Source organism: Sminthopsis crassicaudata, chromosome 4 (genome assembly GCF_048593235.1).
Source record: "Sminthopsis crassicaudata isolate SCR6 chromosome 4, ASM4859323v1, whole genome shotgun sequence".
Lineage (NCBI taxonomy): Eukaryota > Metazoa > Chordata > Mammalia > Dasyuromorphia > Dasyuridae > Sminthopsis > Sminthopsis crassicaudata.
This window is the reverse complement of record NC_133620.1, coordinates 373,853,845-373,873,976: the sequence shown is the minus strand read 5'-3', so window position 1 is coordinate 373,873,976 and position 20,132 is coordinate 373,853,845. Positions and strand designations below refer to the sequence as shown.

At 33.0% G+C, this 20,132-nt stretch overlaps 1 protein-coding gene across 1 annotated transcript in view; it reads left to right on the top strand.

The window, feature by feature from the left end:
- Positions 1–20,132, top strand: part of ASH1L (ASH1 like histone lysine methyltransferase) — a 128,522-nt gene that overhangs the window by 48,622 nt on the left and 59,768 nt on the right. Inside the window, exons 5-6 of the mRNA XM_074262220.1 lie at positions 702–796; positions 19,968–20,041. Of these exons, the coding sequence (XP_074118321.1) occupies positions 702–796; positions 19,968–20,041 (169 nt within the window). The remainder of the gene's footprint in view (positions 1–701; positions 797–19,967; positions 20,042–20,132) is intronic.

The following is a 20,132-nucleotide window of genomic DNA, read 5'->3' as shown; positions in this document are numbered from 1 at the left end:
TCAAATAGAATTTTGTTATTTTGATTTGTTAATTAAAGAAGACATTTTGAGTTAGAAATTTAAGCTGCAAAATACATGTGATTAACCCTAATTATGGAGTTGCCTTTAAGCCATTTCTAGGCTAAAGTAAAATTGGAATGAACTAACAAATATCCTAATTTCCTTTTCATAGTACAATGGAAACAGTGATAAATCTGTAGTCCGTGGCTCTGTGTTAGAATTTCAGCACTGCTTGTTTTCTACATATTTGAATTTAGACAAGTTACTTTGGGGGGGGGGGGTGTCTTAATTTCCCTTTCTGTAAAATGAGGAGATTGGATTAAGTAATTCTTCAGTTTTCTGTGATCCTACAGTCTTCTATTCCCCTTTTCTCTTTCGCATTTCTGTCACAGTGAGGAGAGCTAAAAGTAGGAATAATTGTCAGAGCCTAATCATTTATCCAGCATTAAGAAATGAGAGACTAGTATAGACTTGAAATTAGGAATGTTCTAAGAATTTTAATTTCCAAGAATGTTGATTAAAGTTATTATTTTTCTAATTAAGAAGTAAAACACTCCTACCTAGATAGAAGGACAAATTTATAGTTATACTCTAAGATATTGATTTACATTCTTGCTTTCATTAACTAAACAGATAAGTGTTTATTCAAGAAAGGAAACTGCCTCTCTCTGATTTACCTTTTTTCTTATTTTCCTTCTTAGCCCAAAGAGCAGACTGATACAGTTAAAGAAAGAGAAACTGGAGTATACTCCTGGAGAACATGAATATGGATTATTCCCAGCCCCTATTCATGTTGGTAAGTAGTTGATTTTTTTTATTTTGCTGAAAACTACTTGGTATTTCTTGGATATAAGTAAAACTTCTTGCTTTTATCTTCTCCTTACTATTCTTTCTATGTGGTCAAGCTCTTTCTCTGCTGATAGATAACATTTCTCTTAAATGTGTCCAACCTATGCTAGATACTTCAAAGCTCATTTGATCAGATCAGCCACAGTGGGGCACACTACCTTGATCCCAAAACAGTGGTGTCAATTTGGTTCTCTTCAAAAAAGGACAGCAATCAACTCCCAACAACCCTTTATAGATGTTTTTTTTTCCTCTTGAATAGTTTTAAGATGTCAAAGACTATATGCAATGGATGTCAAAAAAATTTTTTTTAAATAAACAATCCATTGAAAGGTCCCCTAGCTTTTAAATCACCAGTTTTCTCATCGAAACTCATGTACATCTATTTAGCCTTTTAAAAAAAATTTTTTTTTTCCAATTCAAAAGGAATACGATAAATTAGATCAAACAAATATTTCTTCCATTGTATCATAGGGATGAGGTTGACATGCTTTGTTTTAATTGCTAAATTATCAAGGATCCTTGACACAGAATACATGTACAAATATAAGGCTAATTAAGTAAAGCTTCAAGGAGATATTACAATAACTGTCAAAAAGAATGAGAAAAATCACATTCAGTTTAGAAAATTGGGCTTCGAGCAGCTAGGTGGTGCAATGGATAGAGCACCAGCCTTGAATTCAGGAGGACCAGAGTTCAAATGTGGTCTCAGACACTTAATACTTCCTAGCTGTCTGACCCTGGGCAAGTCACTTAACCCCAGCCGGGGGGAGGGGAAGAAAATTGGGCTTCATGGAAGACATAGCATCCAAGTTGAGACCAAAATTCTCCATTTCAAAGAAATAGAATGTTATGTGCAAAGGTGAGAAAATGAAAAAGAGTATGGTGAGAATAGGAGATAATGAGTCAATTCAAGTAAAATGCAGAGTACTTGAAAGGAGAAAGAGATACTCAATAAAATGCTTCTGAATTCTTTATATCATTTGGAAGAAAAAGTATCATTTCTTGTCAGACCCTCCTGTATGTTCCATTCTCAATCTCCTTTGCCAGATGATGATCATACCTCTGCCTCTATGGCTTCTTCCATGGTTTTATACTCAACCCTCTTCTCTTATACATTTTCCTTCTCATCTTTTATGGTTTCATTTGTCACCTCTACTCTGATAACTTTCAAATCTATATATTCAACTGAAATCTCAATTCCAGTATTAGGTTTATTGATTACTTGATGGATGCCTCAATGATAACTCAAAACTTACCTTAACTAAGACAAACTTGATTTTCTTTGTCTTTTAACTTTCCTGTCTTTCAAACTTCCTTATCTCTGTTAAGTTTCCTCCTTAACAAACTCTACATAGTTACCCAAAATAAGAATAAAGCATAAGTCTAACCATATCACTCCCTGCTTAGGAACCCTCATTAATTCTCTATTGTCTCCAAGACAAAATGCAAAATTTTACCTTGGTACTTTTGGTGACCTGGCTAATTACTACATCACATAAGTGAACTTAGTATCTTGTTTAATGGAAAAAGCATTTCACTAGGAATCAAAACTCATAGATTGCAGTCACAGGCCTAACACTAAGTCACTTTGACCAAGTCATTTAACTTCTCTGAGTCTGTTTCTTCTTCCTTATAATGAAGAGTAAAAATAATTTATAATACCTACTTTACAAGGTTAGTATTTTAAAACTCTGTATAATACAAATGTGAACTCTATGAATTTATTATGGTAGAAGTACATTTAAACCCTGAATTATTGAACCATATTGAATCTTCACTCAGAAATCCCATGATTTTTCCTGAAAAGCTGTCTGTTTAAAGTCTTCAGGAAAAAGAAAAGGAAAAAACCTTCAGAAAACACTTGAAATATTTTGTGTATGATCACCATAGACATCAAGAGACATAAAAATGGAGAAATAGTAAAAATATCTAAGAGAATGCAAATGTTTGTATGTAGATATTCAAGTATAAGTAATCCATCCTTTCTTTAAAATCCATAATTTATCATTTGTGTGCCTTTAACATGTAGAAACTGAATTTCTGATTTTAAGTAGAAAAGATTTAGTCTAGATTCATTTGAAATTCATTCTGCTTTGGGGCTGCTACGTGGTGCAGTGGACAGAGCAGCCCTGAAGTTAGGAAGACCTGAATTCAAATCTGGTCTCAAGATACTTAACCCTTCCTAACTGTGTAACCCTGGACAAGTCACTTAATCCCAACTGCCTCAGCAAAAAACAAACAAATAGATAGATAGATAGATAGATAGATAGATAGATAGATAGATAGATAGATAGATAGATAGATAAATGAATAAATAAATAAAGATTTATTCTGCTTCTAAGAGAATCTGACTTGACTTTTGTCACTGATTTCCTTAAGCAAATACAATTGGCCCTTTGTTTTTCAGTACCAAAGTTTTCATATATTTCTAATCAAATACTATTTCTTAAGTATCTTCAACATCTCAAGAATTTCTGAAGTATTCTAATTTCTACCTGTATGAAATATTGGAGGAAGATTTCCTCTTCCCCCCAGGTTTACTCATATTTTAGTAAGATAATTCAAAGAATATTGGTATTAAAATAGATTGGATGTTACTGGATTGAGGATTTGTGGTTATTAATAAAAGTCTTAGGCTTAAATTTAAAACATCAACTACAAATGCAAAAAATGGAAAATACCTAACAAGAGTTTATTTGAGTAGGGTTTTTTAAAGTGAAAATTCATGTGCTAATAGTGGCTGACCAAAAAAAGTATTATAATATCAGGATTTATTAATAGGAGTATAATGTCTACAAGTATTGATTCACAAGATATCTTTTTTTTTTTTTTTTTTTCTCTCTGAGATAATTAGGGTTAAGTTACTTGCCTAGGGTCCCACAGCTAGGAAGTGTTAAGTGTCTAAGATCAAATTTGAACTGAGATCCTCCTGACTTCAAGGCTGGTGCTTTATCCACTACGTCACCTAACTGCCTCAGATTCACAAGATATCTTAAAGAGAAGAGGATATTGAATGCTTGCATAATGTCACCATCTTTATTATTACTCAAAGAGGGGAATTCAGAAAATTACAGCAATTCTTGACCAATATTTATTTACCCATCTCCACCCATATTTATACTTTATTAAAATAGTAGTTACATGTACTGAGGGCATTCTTGATGAAAGTTAGAGAAAAGAAAGACTTTCACAAATAATAATAGATACCAAACCATACACTTATAATTAACTGAAAAGCAAGATAACATATATTGTATTTATTGTTTATTTACCATAATAAAGCAATTGATTCAATAGACCAAAATTTGTATAGCATGGTATGAGAGAGTACTGTTAGATTTGTAGTTAGAGGGCCTAATTTTGAGATGTGACTGCTACTTATTCTGTGTGTGAGCAAATCATTTAACTTCTCTTCCCTGGGTCTCATGTTTCCTTTCTCAAAAAATGAGAGTTTTCATTAGATGGTATCCAATATTGACTTCTAGCTCTAGAAATCTTGATACTATGACCACCTTTGAAGACTTTCCTCCCATCATGCACTTCTAGTGCATATATTCAGTCATATACGATTCCTTGAAAATAACCACAAAGATGGCTGTTTCTAACAGAGCAACTTTCAGTATAGTCCAAATAAAAGAAGGATTCCCTATAGATGGTGAGGTTTTATAGATATTTTTTGCATGTATGACAAAGCACTGATGAAATATATCAAGTACCACAGTATTGTAAAACCTTCTAAATGAGATCCTTGATCACAATTAACTACAAAGGAAAAAACAAGTGGATGAGTAGTATCTGTGGTTCAGACTGTAATATGGTTCCTTAGTGTAAATATGTTTTGGACAAGCAGTATGACTAGTGTACTGGGTTCAGAATTGAATTGGAAGAAAGTGCATTTGATTGCATATTTTGAACTTGTACAATGGGACCTTTCTTTGATATAGTAAATTTATAATATCCATGTGAAACCAAGTGGGCCAACATTATATGTTATAGGATAAAAATAGAGGCATTTTCAATAAGATAAAAGATAAAGCACAAATATTATCACTACTGTTGTTTGATACAGTGCTAGAAATGTTAGCTATAATTTCCATGAACTGATGCTGAGTGAAGGGTTTGTGATTATGTGATAATCTACTATGATGGACTTGGCTTTTCTCAGTAAGGCCATGATTTAAGGTAGTTTCAATAGAATAGGGATACTGTTGTGATGGAAAATAATATCCCCTTCCAGAAAGAGAACTATGGAAACTTAAATGTGGATTAAACTTTTAGGGCAATTCCAATTGAATTTTATTGTGATAGAAAATGCCATCCACATCTAGAGAGAGAACTATGGACACTTAAATGCGGAATAAAATATAATATTTACCTTTTTATTGGTTGTCTAGGTTTTCTTTTTCTCTTTTTCATGATTTTTTTTCCCTTTTGGTCTGAGTTTTCTTACACATCATGATAAAAATAAAAATATGTTTAAAAGAAAAAAGGAAATGTTACCTAAAGCAGTGTGGCAAAAAGAAATAAAAAGCACTAGGTGCTCTTTGCAAATGATAATTTGGTTTACTTAGAAAACCCTAGAGAGTGTCAGCTAAAAAATTAATTGAAGGAATAACTTCAGCAAAATTGTAGTATATTAAAAAAAAATCCAGCATTTCTGTATATTTATGAACCAAATCCAATAAGAACAGATAAATTCATTTAAAATAACTACAAATTTTGTAAAATAATCACAGTTGTACTATTAGTATAACTCAAATGCTTTATAGAAATACAGATTTGTAATAAAGGATATAAAGACATTTAGCTTCTCTTTATGTAGGCTTTTCCCTACTCCTTTCTCCTTCTGAAACATGTCTTGTCATAGGTATGATGACTCTGTGGTCTTATGTGACCATCAATTCTGAGAAGCCCAGATTCCATGTGATTAGAACCTTTTATGCCCCTGGATGACTAGGAAGCAGCATCACCACAGTTGAAGCTATTTAAGTCACAGGGTATTTTTGTCTTATTTTAGGTGAACTTTCCCAGTGTTGTAGATTGGATGAAAGAAGTCATTGGAAATAAATGCTAGTTCTATCACAGAGTTAGGAGGGTAAAGGAGATATATATTTGGGAACAAGGGGTCAAGAAATATAAAATGTGGGGAGCAAAAGAAACTAATAGTTTGGTACTGGTTAAAAAATAAAAGTAGCCTAATGTTCAGTAATTCCAAAGACCACATCTTGAACCATATGTGATTAACTCTAAATAGGTACTTGAATTAGATATAAGCGATTACACCATTAAAAAAAAAATTAGAGATAAGGAATAAATTTCCTTTTGGATGCTACAATGAGAAAGAGTTCTTGGCCAAACAAGAGATAGAAAGACTAATTTTGAGATGTGACTGCTACTTATTCTATGTGTGATCCAAGGAAATCATTTAACTTCTCTTCTCAAAATTATCAAAGGGTAATTTTGATTTATAAAACATTAAAAATTTTGCACGTGTGCACACATGCACACATACCTACACATACAACTAATAGAGCCAAAATTAGGAGGAAAACATTTAACTGAGTTGGGGGAACAGGGGGTATTGAATTTTTGCAAAAAGTTTCTCTAGTACAGATATCATTTCTAAGATACATGAAAAAATTATTCCAGTTTATAAGAACAAAAGACATTTCCCAGAAGGTAGTCAGAGATACAAACAATAAAACAAATGGTAGAGATAAGGATAATCAATTTTCAGTTTAGGAAATCCAAGTTTAAAATGTCCCAAATCAGTAATAATTAGAGAAATGAAGATTAAAACCATATACACATTTTGATCCACTCATTGTGAAAAAAAACCTGAAAGAACCCTCCCTCCCTCCAAACCCATCCAGCATATTATATAGGATCTGTAAAAGAACATACTTAAGAAACCAGCTAAATGGTACAGTAGATAGAGCACTGGCCCTGAATCAGAATACCCGAGTTGAAATTCAATCTCAGACACTTATTAGCTATATGACCCTGTTACTTAACCCTAGCTGCCTTGCTAAAAGAGGAAAAACCATAGTCAGATTTTCCAACATAGGCATAGATGGGTTTACTTCTGGAAGAATTGCTCACATTGATGAAATTGTTGGTCTTTTGAAGTAATTTTAAATTCTTGGAATTATCCTGTTTTCAATACTGCTCAAACCACATCTAAAGGGTTATGTTGGGTTCCAGATGTCACATTTTAAGGTAGATATTGCTATATTGAATTATATCCAAAAAAAGACAATGTAGAAGGTTTAAAAAGTAAGCATTTTGTGTGTGCCTAGAAGAGGAGTTAGGAAAGAACATGGTAGCTGTATACAAATGTTTTAAAAGCTATTTCAAAATAAAATATAGCTGAACTTATTACCCATAAGTTTAGGGTTTCCTTGATAAAAAATTAAGTCACAGTAGGCAGGATTTTGCAGATAGTCTACAACAACTAAATGTTCATGATCAAACAGGTGGAAAAAGTAGAATAAGTATGAAATTTGATTTCATATTTGTTGCTTTTTTTTTTTTTTTAATTGATTCAATTAAAGACATGGTATGCTGTTGATTAAGCATTTGTGTGCTAATTGTTCTAAGTGCTGGAGATAACAAATACAATGGGGGGAAAAAGACAATCTTCAAAAGACCTCGATCTTGATATGGGACAATAATACATAAAAAAGGATAGGAGAGACAAGCAGGGAGAATATACCCTTGCAGGATCATGGTATCAAATTCAGGAAATGCAAAAGCAAAGTCAGGATGAATTTACCCTATTCAATTCATCAATACAATCAAAAAAGTAAGGCATTGAGAAGGGGAGTTAAAAAAAAAAAGATAACTAGTTGGCATAGTGGATTTACAGAGCACTGGGCTGGCAATTAGGAAGACTCATCTTCCTGAATTCAAATCTGGCCTCAGATATTTCTTAACTGTGTGACTTTAGGCAAGTCCTTTAACCCTATTTGTCTCAATTTCCACATTTGTAAAATGAGCTGCAGAAAGAAATGATAAGTCACTCTGATATCTTTGCCAAGAAAACCCCAAATGGGGTCTTGAAGATCTAGATACTTCTGAAAAGGCTGAAATAACAATTACCAGCTATGAATAGGATATCCTTTGTGGAATCAGGAAGATTTTGGTTTAAATGTTACCTCATACACATTTACCATAGACTTTTTTTTTATTTTTATTTTTGCCTTTTTAAGAAGGAATTGGGGAGGGAGGTAGGAAAAGGGATCAGCATGGCAGAAGGCTATAGAAGATCACAAACTGATGGATATTCCTGGGTGAGCAGACTCCTGTTACCAAAGCATGCTGGCAAAGTCCATAAAGTCAGGAGCAGTACTGGGAAGAGAATGAAAATTGAATCTGAAAGATTATCCAACTAGATGACTTTTCTATGTAAATTGAGATTATAAAAGATTTCTTACTTGGTAAAGTTATTAAGATGACTTATCTAATGATTTGTGATTATCAAATGAGGCTTAAAACAGAAAGCTTTACACATACCAAAAAATCTGTCAGTATTATTATAGATAAGAATCATACAATTTAGAATTAAAAGGGACTTCAATAACCAAAGTCCAAACCATACTTGAAAGGAATCTCAGCTATAATATGCAACTAGGGTGTAATTTAATGCAAATTTTAATAAGAAAATTGGATTTAGTACATATAAAATATCCCATGTAATAGTTAACGCACATAAACATGATCAAGGGATGTCATCTTTCTGCATTTGCCTCATGTGTGGATTTGTTATGCTGTGGTCTACCATATTACTACCAACAATTTTCATTGAATTTTTTTCAAAAAATAGTCTTCTTTTTTTCTTTTCAGATGGAAACACTGCCAACACACAAAAAAGAAGACACTTGTTATTACATTAAAACAGAACTTTGATATAATTAAATGTTATGGTTCTCGTAAAATTCTAAAATAGGACAAGATATTGGAATGCCTAAATCTATGGCATGTGTTGGAATGCCTGATCTATATTATAAAACATGCAGCCAAAATAAAAGAAAAATGCAGGGCTGTTGTCGTTTGCAAAAACCTACAAGAAAATATAAGTGCTATAGTTACATAAATGGAGCATCTTTTAGTTGTATGGATTGAAGATTGCACTCAAAAACACATTATTCTACACAGAGCTACTATTCAGACAAAAGCTTAATTTTAAGCAAATGAATGATAATGAAAATGGAATGGATAGTGAAGAAAAAAATGCAAACATTTGTTGGTTTGATTGTTGCTTTAAAAATCAAAGTATTGCATAATGTTAAAATTACTGGAAGGTAGCCAGAACAAATGAGGATGTACCAGCTAAGTACTTGAAGAACATAGTCAAAGAAGGTAGATACACAGATCAACACATTTTTGATATAGATGAAACAGGCTTATGGAAGTTGGGGGGGTGGGGAAGGAGAAGGTTGGGAACAATGTCTTCCAGAACTTATATTTCTAAGAAAAACTCATCCTAAACTTAAAGACTTAAGAATCACTAATACTTTTTGTTTATTTTTTTAAAGTAATCTAAAAAGGAATTTAAAATTGAAACCAGTGTTGGGTTTTGTTTTGTTTTTTATAGGAAATCTTAAAATACTTGTGCTATGAGAGCTTATAATAATTTCAAGTTCTTTAGTGGTGACATAACAAAGCATAGAATGGCTAAAGCTGATTTTGATGACTTGTTTTCAAGTTATTTTAGCACAGTGGTTGAGAAATATTGCAAGGATAGTAAAATTATATTTAAAGCATTATCAATTAGTTACTAATACTGCATGTAATCCAGGTTTCATTGTGTGAGAATGTACAAGTCATTTATTTTATGTCCAAATACAAAATCTTTTCCTCAGATTAATGAACCATTGCAATATTTAAGACCTGTTAATTTAAAAACAAAAACTTTTGAATGGTCATTTGCTAAAACTAGAGGAGATAATAAAATAATAAATAGTTTCCTACCTGACTTATCTGCCATCAAAAATATTCACCATGCTATACATCAAATAACATCAACAGCAGATGTTTGGAAAAGCAGAAAAAGGGTAATGTTATAAGTGAAATTCATTCTCAAAGAATTCATATTTACCTTTCAGGCTGTAAAAATAGTGAATCAAAAAATTAGGAATGCTGATGTTGAGCATGCAAATCATCAAGAAAAGGATAAAATTCTGCACCTAAAGAATATATGTAGATCTAAAGAGAAAACAATTCAGTTCACATTGGTAAAAACATTTTAAAACAGTGACAACATTTTGATCATCATCTACATTTTTTGTAGGCTTATCTTTAGGTATAATTTCAGGAATTTTTTAATTTTTAAAATTCTGCAATCTTATATATATATATATAGTTGTACTTGGTAATAAAAAGTTGTATAAGAAAAAGACTTTTCTTATCCTTTGCTGTTATAATGTATTACCTAGATATAAAATAGATATATCTCTATATATGTATTACATATATAATATATTACTGAGGTAAAAATATTTTTTAAAATTCTCATTATTTTCATTGGGCTCAAATCAGTTTTGACATCTTATATATTCAGCCTAAATATTGGACATTTCTATGTAGATATTTGAAGTTATGAATTTTGCTACTGAGTTTTTTTCTATTGGATTTTGTCTTTTTCAAACTTAAGGCAATCTCAGTCAGCATTTTTCTATAAATGAAAGAATTTCCTACAAATGACTAAATTCTGTATGTGTTCCTGTTAAATGATTATTGATTTTAATTGCTAATTGTGTGAAAAATTGTTCAGTACTTTCAGTTGTCACAAATGGCTCTTTGATAGAAAAGCCTGTCATTTCAAACCCAATATTCTCTCTCAGCCACAGAATGCTGTTATCTCAGGAAATCCAGAAAAGTCTACAGTGGGTTTAAGTAAGCTGTAGCATATTAGCAATGTTGACTTATGCACATATAGTTACATAGAAGACATCAATATGAATCAATTCAAGCATGAAACAAGATTGGCCAGTCTTGCAACAGCAAGACACATAACAGCTGAACAACTCAGACATTATGCTTGTATCAATGGAATATTAAAATATCTGGAAGAATGTTTCTTAATACATTGATTAGATATCCTTTAGCAAACTATGAACAAGACATGGACAGAATAAGAAGACTAGGCTAGGATGGCTTATTTTTTTGTACTATTGGAGGAAATAATAATGTTGAAAAGATAACGAAATCGTCAAAATATCTGTCAAATTATTTATTATTTGGAAAAGTGATTTGCGGGGCAGCTAGGTGGCGCAGTGGATAGAGCACCAGCCCTGAATTCAGGAGAGACCCGCGTTCAAATTTGGTCTCAGACACTTAACACTTCCTAGCTGTGTGACCCTGGGAAAGTCACTTAACCCCAGCCGGGGGGGGGGGGGGGGGGGGGAGAGAGGAAAAGTGATTTGCTTTATTCTATATAGCAGAAGGTGAAACTGAGGCCAGGAAATAAAAGTTAACAATGAAGCATACTGTAGCCTAACATAAAGAAAAACTTCCAGCAGAGCTGTTTAAAGTGATCTTTTTTTTTGTAATAGGAAATGATCATATAGAGATTTGATGACCACATGTTAATTGTGCATTAAAACACATTTTTGCAGAGAAGCCTTTATAAGGCCAGAAAGTAGGACAATATACTTACTGAACTCTATAAAAATTAGCAGCAGCAAAAAAACCCAAAAAACTATTTTTCCTGTGATCAGGAGACATGAAACCACACAGGGTTGGGTTTTTGAGGAATTTCGTGGGGAGGGTACTTTGTTAAAAGTTACGTGGAGAACTGGGTCAAATAAAAATAGGAGCCATTCATCAACTGATAAATGATCAAAAGATATGAACAGTTTTCAATAAAGTAACCATACTGTCTTTGGCCATATGAAAAATGCTTTAACTCATTGTAAATTGGAGAAATGCAAATTAAAACTATTCTAAAGTACTAGCACATACCTGTAGATTTGCTAATAGGATAGAGAGGGAGGAGGATATAGGGGAAGTTTATGGGAAAAATTGAGATTTTAATACAATATTAGTGGAGTTGTGAACTGATTCAACCATTCTTTGGAACAGTATGAAATTATGTCAAAGGGCCTGTGGAATCATGTATGTCATTTGACCTAGCGATGCCACTGCTGAGTCTATAGCCCAAAAGATATGGAAAATGGAAGAGAAAGGACCTATGTGTACAAAATATATTTATAGTAACTCTTTTCTGGGGAGAAGGAATTAGAAATTATGGAGATGCCAATTAATTAAGGAATGACTGAATAAATTGTGATATGTAATTGTGAGGGAATGCAATTATGCTATGGGAGGTGATGCATCTAAAGCCAGAGAAAGAACTGATAGTATTTGAGTACAGATGTGTGGGTTGTTTTTTTGTTGTTGTTGTTTTTAACTTTATTTTTCTTGAAGGTTTGGTTGGGTTTGTTTTGTTTTGTTTTTTGGTCTGTTTTCTTTAACAACATGACACTTTTTGAAAATGTTTTGCATGACTACACATCTATAACATTGTCGAATTGGTGTATTCTCAATGACACGACGGGGGGAAGGAAGGAAGAAGATCTGGAACTCAAATGTTAAAAATTTGTTTTTTACATATAGCTGGGGGGGAAATAAAATATAAATTTTTTTTAAGTTAATGTGACCAATTTAAACAAATTATAAATAACTTGAAATATGTTAGGATGGGAATAGGAACTGAACCTGTGATGTCATTAACATAGAAAACTCCTAGGAAAAGATACCTTTTTTGTAACTTAAAATTCTAAGTAGCTGGAGGGTGGGGATGTTAAATATCTTGCTCAGACAACCAGGTTGTGTCATTCAAGAAGTCAGTAAGAACTTAATTAAGAATATACTATGTGCCAAGTACAGTTCAATATTTAGAACTAAATATTGATGGTGCAAGGACAAAGAATGAAAAAGTCCCCAAGTGTGAGGCGCTTATATGCTTTCAGGAGAGAAAACAAATACTTATATAGATGTGAGTAACATTTAAAGTAAATAAATGCAAATATATAAGAATAGCTGAAAATAAAGTAGTTTGGGGGGAATCCAGAAAAGTATCATGTAGAGGGTGATGCTTTGAACTGTATCCTAAAGGAAGAGAAAGGTTGTAAAGGGTGGAGGAAAGGAAAAGAAAGAGATGAACAGATATTTGGAGCAGCTAGTGTGAAGACAGGAAGACAGGAAATGGAATGTAATGATTAAGAAGTAGAAATGGTTAGTTTAGCACTCTGTCTCGGTGTAGGAGAAGAGAGAGTTTTCCATGACACAGGTAAAGTAGATTGGGGTCAGGCTAAAACAAACTTTAAAAGCCAAACAGGAATTTATATTTTACTCTGGAAATATGAGAGCCACTGATGTTGAGTAGGAAAGTCACACAATTAAATCTGCATTTAAGGAAAATTATCTTGGCACATGTATGTGTGTGTGTGTGGGGGGGGATGGACTACAGTGGGGAGACTTGAGTCCAGAAAACATTTTAAGAGACTATAGCAATAATAGTGAGAGATGATAAGCACTTGAAGTAAGGTAGTTGTTATGTGGGTGTAGAGAAGGAGCTGAATGCTGGAAATATTGTAGAAGTAAAAAGAGCAATATTTTGGCAACTTGGTTAGATGTGTTGTATGAGGAAACCTAAAAAATCCAAGATAGTGCTGATATTTTGAACCAGGGAGATAGAAAGTCACCTTCTTATTCACCAAGTAGGGTTGAGAATAGGGACAAGGATTGCAGTAATGGTGGAAAAGTTTAGGTCATAGTGAATCTTAAATATTAGGCAAACAAATTTGAACTTTATTTGGTAGGCAGTTGGAAGCCACTGAAAATTTTGAAACAGAGTTTTGAATTTGAAGCAGAGATTTTTGTATGATAAAAATTAGCATGACAGAGATAGATATATATACACACATGTATATAAGTGTTTATATCATATTAGTAATAGGACAAAAGGAATTAATGAAGTGTGAATACAAGGTAAGTTTACCACTAGGAGACTATAAAATTCCCATGATAGCTGGGCATATTGTACTTCTTATGTGGAATATTTACTTGACTTCTTGTTTCCTCAAGGGTTAAAATACTGTGAAAAAGAACCCAGAAGGTTTGGAGAAAATTCATTGACCTTTGCAGCTGTCCCCATAGTAATAGCTGTGGAAAAAGAGAAAAGGCTCTCTGCCAACCACTGGCTTTCTCCACAGGATTCCTCTTTATCCTTTGGTAATAATGCCTAATAATAATAATGACCTAATGTCCCAGTTAAAGAAATCAAAGAAAGCATACTCAAAATTAAATCTAGGGATTAAAAAAGAAGAAAATAACTTGTTTCCCTACCCTTCCCCAACATTATATTCATTTTCGTGAGATTCTTTCTAGAAGGCATTTATTTAAATGTATTTAATGGGAGTATAAAGCTAGAATTAGAAGGGACCTCATGGGCTACGCTGTCATTTTATAGATGAGGAAACTGAGATAGATTGACTTGCTTTAAGTTATCACATATAAGATTTAAACTCTACATCCTCTGATTCCAGAGTCAGTTCTTTTTGCTATGGAAACAGGAACCAGTGTGGGAACATAGAGATATCTATCATTGATAAGGAATGATTTGGAAATAATAAATATGGTCAAAATAAACATTAATTTTTTAGACCAAGTAAGATTTAAGTAGCTTTATGATTTTTAAATGTTTATTTTCCATAATGGCCTTGTTTATAAATAGGCAGCACCTTCCTCGGAGCTTGTCTTTGCTTTATAAAAGTCTCTAGAACTCTTAATTTTCATCTGACTATATAGGGCTTCAATTTTATGTGCTTTTCAATTATACTGCCTTTTTTCAGTCTCCTGCAAATGCCACACCAGCAGCAGCTTTGAAACATCTGACATAAACAAGTTCTGCAATAAAGATTAGGCTTTTTAAATTGTTCTTTATTAGGTGGCTATAGAGTGGTTTAACTGCAGAATAGAATTACATGGTTTAATTTTCTGCTAGAAAACTTTACTAGTGTCTGCTTTATAAGGGTAAGAGAGTTCTATAATATCTGGGCTTAATGCCAAAGTTCTTCTAAAAGAGCCTTTTGTTTTAAGCTAGTGAGGTCATAGAAGTGAAAGCCGAATCCCAGAAGATTTAGCTATTTCCTGGAACCTACTACTAAGGATAGAGCTTTGAAAATAAGTACTACTTTAAAAGACCAGCTCTAAAGGAAAACATGACTATTTTGATTATTACCAGTTTGATCCAAGATGGCAGTTTGGTTAGCCTAAATCTTAGAATAAAGCCTAAGACTGTTCAAAAAGGATTTGGGGGAACTTACTTAAATCCAAAAAGTTTAGGAATAAGGCAGCAACTCTAACCAAACAGTGGGCAAGATACTCAGAATAAAGATTCTTGCCTTCCAGAATGCTTAAGTCTCATCAAGAATACTTTAAATTATTGAATTAATCCTTAGTTGGCCCATAGGAAAATTTGAGAAGACGTGTTTGTGATTATTGTTTTTGTTTTCTTTTGTCTATCATGCTTGTCTTAAGTTCAGGGAAAACTGTTGTGGGACAAGACTTTTCTGAGGGTTCAGTGGCTTTTGTGGAATGTAAGCTTCTTAAAGACCAAAAAAAGGGGGGCAGCTAGGTGGCTCAGTGTATAGAGCACCAGCTAAGACCAAAAAACAAAACAAAACAAAAAAAAAAACCCTATTGCTTTTTTGCCTCTGAATCCCCTTAATACACATTGTCTGAAAGTTGTAGGGACTTAAATGTTTGTTGAATTTAAATCAGTCTTTTGTAGTTAATGATATTTTTAAGAAATGACTTCTAGAATGTCTTCCATTTTGTGTCTGATCTTAAGCTTTAAAATTCGAGGAGCTTATTTTTTTTTTTTATTAATGTACCTCAGAAGGACTATCCTCTTGAGGAAGGGAGTCATGTTTATGAAAACAATTTGATTTGTAAGCCAGAATAATCTTAATATAGAACAGATAATATGTATTTTTTACCAAATATAATACTTTTCTCTACCATCCAAAGCATCCTTTTTCCCTGTATTATTGCACCTAGAAAACTAATTTCATTTCATTGGTGCTTGGTGACCCTAGTATCAGGTCATAGGAAATCTGTAATCTCATGAGATACTCATAGAAAGTCAGATAATCTCATATCCAAGTAATGATAGACTTTGGACTATTATCACTGCCTCAATATGAAATACCTAGCATCTAGGGGAGGAGATGGGGGAAACAAGGGCATAATTTGGAACAGAAGACTTTGCAAGAGTAAGTGTTGAAAAATTACTCATGTATATGTTTTGCAAATAAAATAAAATAAAAAGCTTTAATAAAAGAAAATTTTTAAAATAACTCAGTTCAAGTTCAGCCTTTTGCTGAACTTTGTCATTCCTTGAAGTTGCTAATATTTCTACTTCTGCAATTATCTTCTGTCTACTTTGAGTGTGCCTTGTATGTACTTAGTTACTTATAAATTGTGCCCCTCATTAGATTATGATCTCCTTAATGGCAGACATATGTTAGTCTTTCTTTGTATCCTCAGCACTTAGCACAGTATATGATAGATAAGGACATAATAAATGCTTATTTACTGATTGAATAAACACTTGACAAATTCTTTACTATCCATCTTTCCTTCTCCCTTTCCCCCAGTATTCTTCATTAGTTACCAGATGGCTTTTATCATGAATGAGTTCATATTGAACATGTTACAATAAAAACGTTTCAATGCAACAAAGATAACATACTCACTATGCTAGCCATTAAACTGTATGAGTAATACTGAATTTCATCAGCCATATTTATAAATCATCTAAGGTTTAGTAACTTTCTCAGAAATTTCCATATTACATATGTTAGCCACATTGTTAAATGATAGCATTCTGACTGTTTTTAAATTCTTCCAGTATACCTCCCCACCATACAATCAGCAAATATTTTATTTTTGCTGTGAATCAAAGACAATAGAGAGCTTGGTACTTGGGAATCATAAAGATTTGAGTTCAGATCCTACTTTAGATAGTAATCAATCAATAAATATTGAGAACTTATAGCTAAGAAGCACTATGCTGAGTGCTGGCTATACATAAAAGGACAGACAAAAATAGAAATGGAAAAATTATATTAAATGGATTGTAGATAGGCCAGACCAGTGTGGCTATATCAGTGTGAATTGACAAGGTAGGAAAATGCCAAGTTCTCTTTTACAGAAAAAAATTATACTTAATCCTGGAAACCACAGGAATTTCAATTCCTTGAGCAGGGAACTGACTTGTGCTTCAGGAAAATCATTTTGGTGTCTTGAGTAGAATGATTGAAGGTGGGAAGAGACTTGGGATGGGGGATACAAAATTAGGTTAGTTGAAGAAGGCCTGAACTAGAGTATTTAAATGAGCAGACAGGCACATGGGAAAGATGTTGTAATGATAGAAACAGGATTTGGTAACAAATTGGATTTGTAGAATAAAATGTCAAGAATGATAAGTTACAAGTCTGATAACTGGGAGGATGATGGTGCCCCTGACACTAATAGGGAAATTTAGATGTTGGGTAGGGATAGGGAAGCTTTTTTTTAAAGTTCTATTTTATTTTAAACATGTTGAGTTTTTCCTAGCTGTGTGACTCTGGGTAAGTCTCAACCCCAATTGCCTCAGCAAGAAGAAGAAAAAAACAAAAACATCATGTTTGATATGTCAAAAAGTGAATTACTGGTATCTTACTTGTAGCTTAGGAGATAAACTAGAGCTAGATAAAAGGAACTATCATTGAACACATGGGAGCTAATAAGATTGAGTTCGATAATATAAATGAAAAGAAAAAGGAACCTTGGAATAATCACATCTAGTGAACTTGATATGAAACACTTATAGTGGACATGATATGGATGAAGAACCAATGGAAACTAAGATGGGAGCAGTCAGCATAAACATTTAAAAGCCTACTGTATGCTAAATGTTGGAGAGAGAATGTCAATAAACTCTATAAAGAAAAATTGGGAAAAGATTGATTGCTGTAGAAAATCAAGAAGCATAAGGATTGAGAAAAGGCCACTAGATTTGGCAGGAGATTGTTGATAACCACAGAAAGGGGAGACTCAGTTAATGATGAGATCTGAAGCTAGATTTTAGTGGATGTGGAAGGAAATGAGAGAAATATAGTCAATACTGAGGGTAGATGATTTTCTCAAGGATTTAAGCCATTAAAAGAAGGACAATGTGAAGGTTGCTTAAGACTGGAAGAGAGTAGGAAATAGCTAAAGAATAAATCATGCAAACCTAAGTTTTATCTCACTTTATATTTCACTCTGAGCCCTCTATTTCCATTCTTCATTTCCTTTTTTTTCCTTTAGTACCTGATTAACAGCAAATGTCTTTTGTAGAGATTTCCCTGATTATTTTTTTCCCTGCCTAGATGGTCATTTTGTTTTCCTTCAGAGTTGTAAAAAGTAATAGAATTTCCTGTACTTCTTTTCTTTTTTTAAATATTAACTTTAAAAACACATTTTCTTAAACAAAGAAGTGAAAAAGAATTGTATACAAAGTTTTGAGTCTCAAATTACAGCTAAGTGGGTTTTTTTTAAACATACATTAAATTTAGCATGATAGTACCAACACTGAACATTTTGTCACTATGCTCTTCTGAATTTCCTTCTGTCCTTTTTATTTTTTAAAAATAATTTTTCATTGGTGCTCTTTTCTTTTTGGCATCACCATCACTCCTTACCCTTTTTTCCTTATAACTATCCTACTTTCCCCCAAAAATAAAAGTTCTCTCATAAGAGAGTCCCTGCACTTCTGCAGAGGAAAGAAAATTAGTTCCAGCTTAAAATGTCACCAAATTGTGTATTCAAAAAATTCAAACTTGCACACAAGCTAAGATTGCCTACATTCCCTTTAGTAGTTTATTTTAATGCTTTCAGTTGGGGTGGAGATAGGATGAGACAGAAAACGAAGGCGTTCTCTACTACTCGCTAAGTAACCACTTTAGTACATTATGTGTATCTCAAAACATATTCCTAATTCCTCTGAAAAATATCAAGACAAGTCATGTGATTTTTTTCATTTCATCCAGTTCTGGAACTGAAAATAAACTTTTATCCCTTTAGACAAGAGCTGTATAAATAAGAGTACTTTTCCTGGACTGTCCTAGAATCTTAAAACAAGACCTGAATGGGATTGTAGAAGCTGGGGGTTTTTTTTGTTTTTGTTTTTTTGTTTTTTTAACCCTCTCATTTTACAGATGAAGAACTAAGGCCCAGTTAGATGTAGTAAATTTGTTCAAGGATACAGAAATAGTGAGTGGAAGACATGAAATTCGAAAGCCCTCATTCTTTCTCCTATTGCAGGAAGGCAGGTGGAGCAAATATTTATTATTAAGTGTCTCCGGTGTGCTAAGTACTTTACAAAGATAATCTTAATTAATCGCCTTAACAATTCTGGGAGGTAGGCGAGGTTATCTCATGATTGAAGAAACTGAAGCAGACAGAGGTTAAGTGATTTGCCCAAAGCTACACAGCTAGTATGTGTGTGAGGCCCTATTTGAACTCAGTCTTTCTGGCTCCAGGTCCTGCACTCTATTCATTGCATTACTGAACCAGGATAATTCTCCAACTATAATCAAGTAGCACACCCCAAATACTTCCAATCTTTTTTAAACAAATCAGTTAACTTCATTTTCACAAACTAAGAGAAGAAGGTAAAGATGAACCCATCATCATCCCTTTCCTGCTCCAGATAGCATCTAGAAGAGGAATGCAAAAGACCATAGGAAATTCATTAACCTGCAGATACAACTATGGCACTTTCCCTCTAATTAAAATTCAGAATGTCAGACTGAGAACTCAGAATAATGGTCTAGTGCTGAACTGGGCATGGATGTTTTTCCCAGAAAAATAGTATTATTTTAAAATATCCAAAGGCTTATCCTCATTTGCTTAAGAGTAAAGTATTTTTTTTTTTTTTACAAATGGGTTATGCATTGGTAATATATGTATATGTATGTATAATTAAAAGCTTTCTCCTTTTCCATCCATTCTAAGTTGAACATTATGGTTATTGTATGACTGTTACCTAAATGTTAAACTTCATGATGCTTATGTTTCAGGAAAGTATCTGAGACAAAAGAGAATTGACTTTCAGCTTCCCTATGACATCCTCTGGCAATGGAAACATAATCAGGTACAAAAAACATGATTCTTTGGATTTTATTCTCATGTAGAAAGAGAAAAATTAAAACCTTTGTCCCTTACCTATTTGTTATGTTGGCATT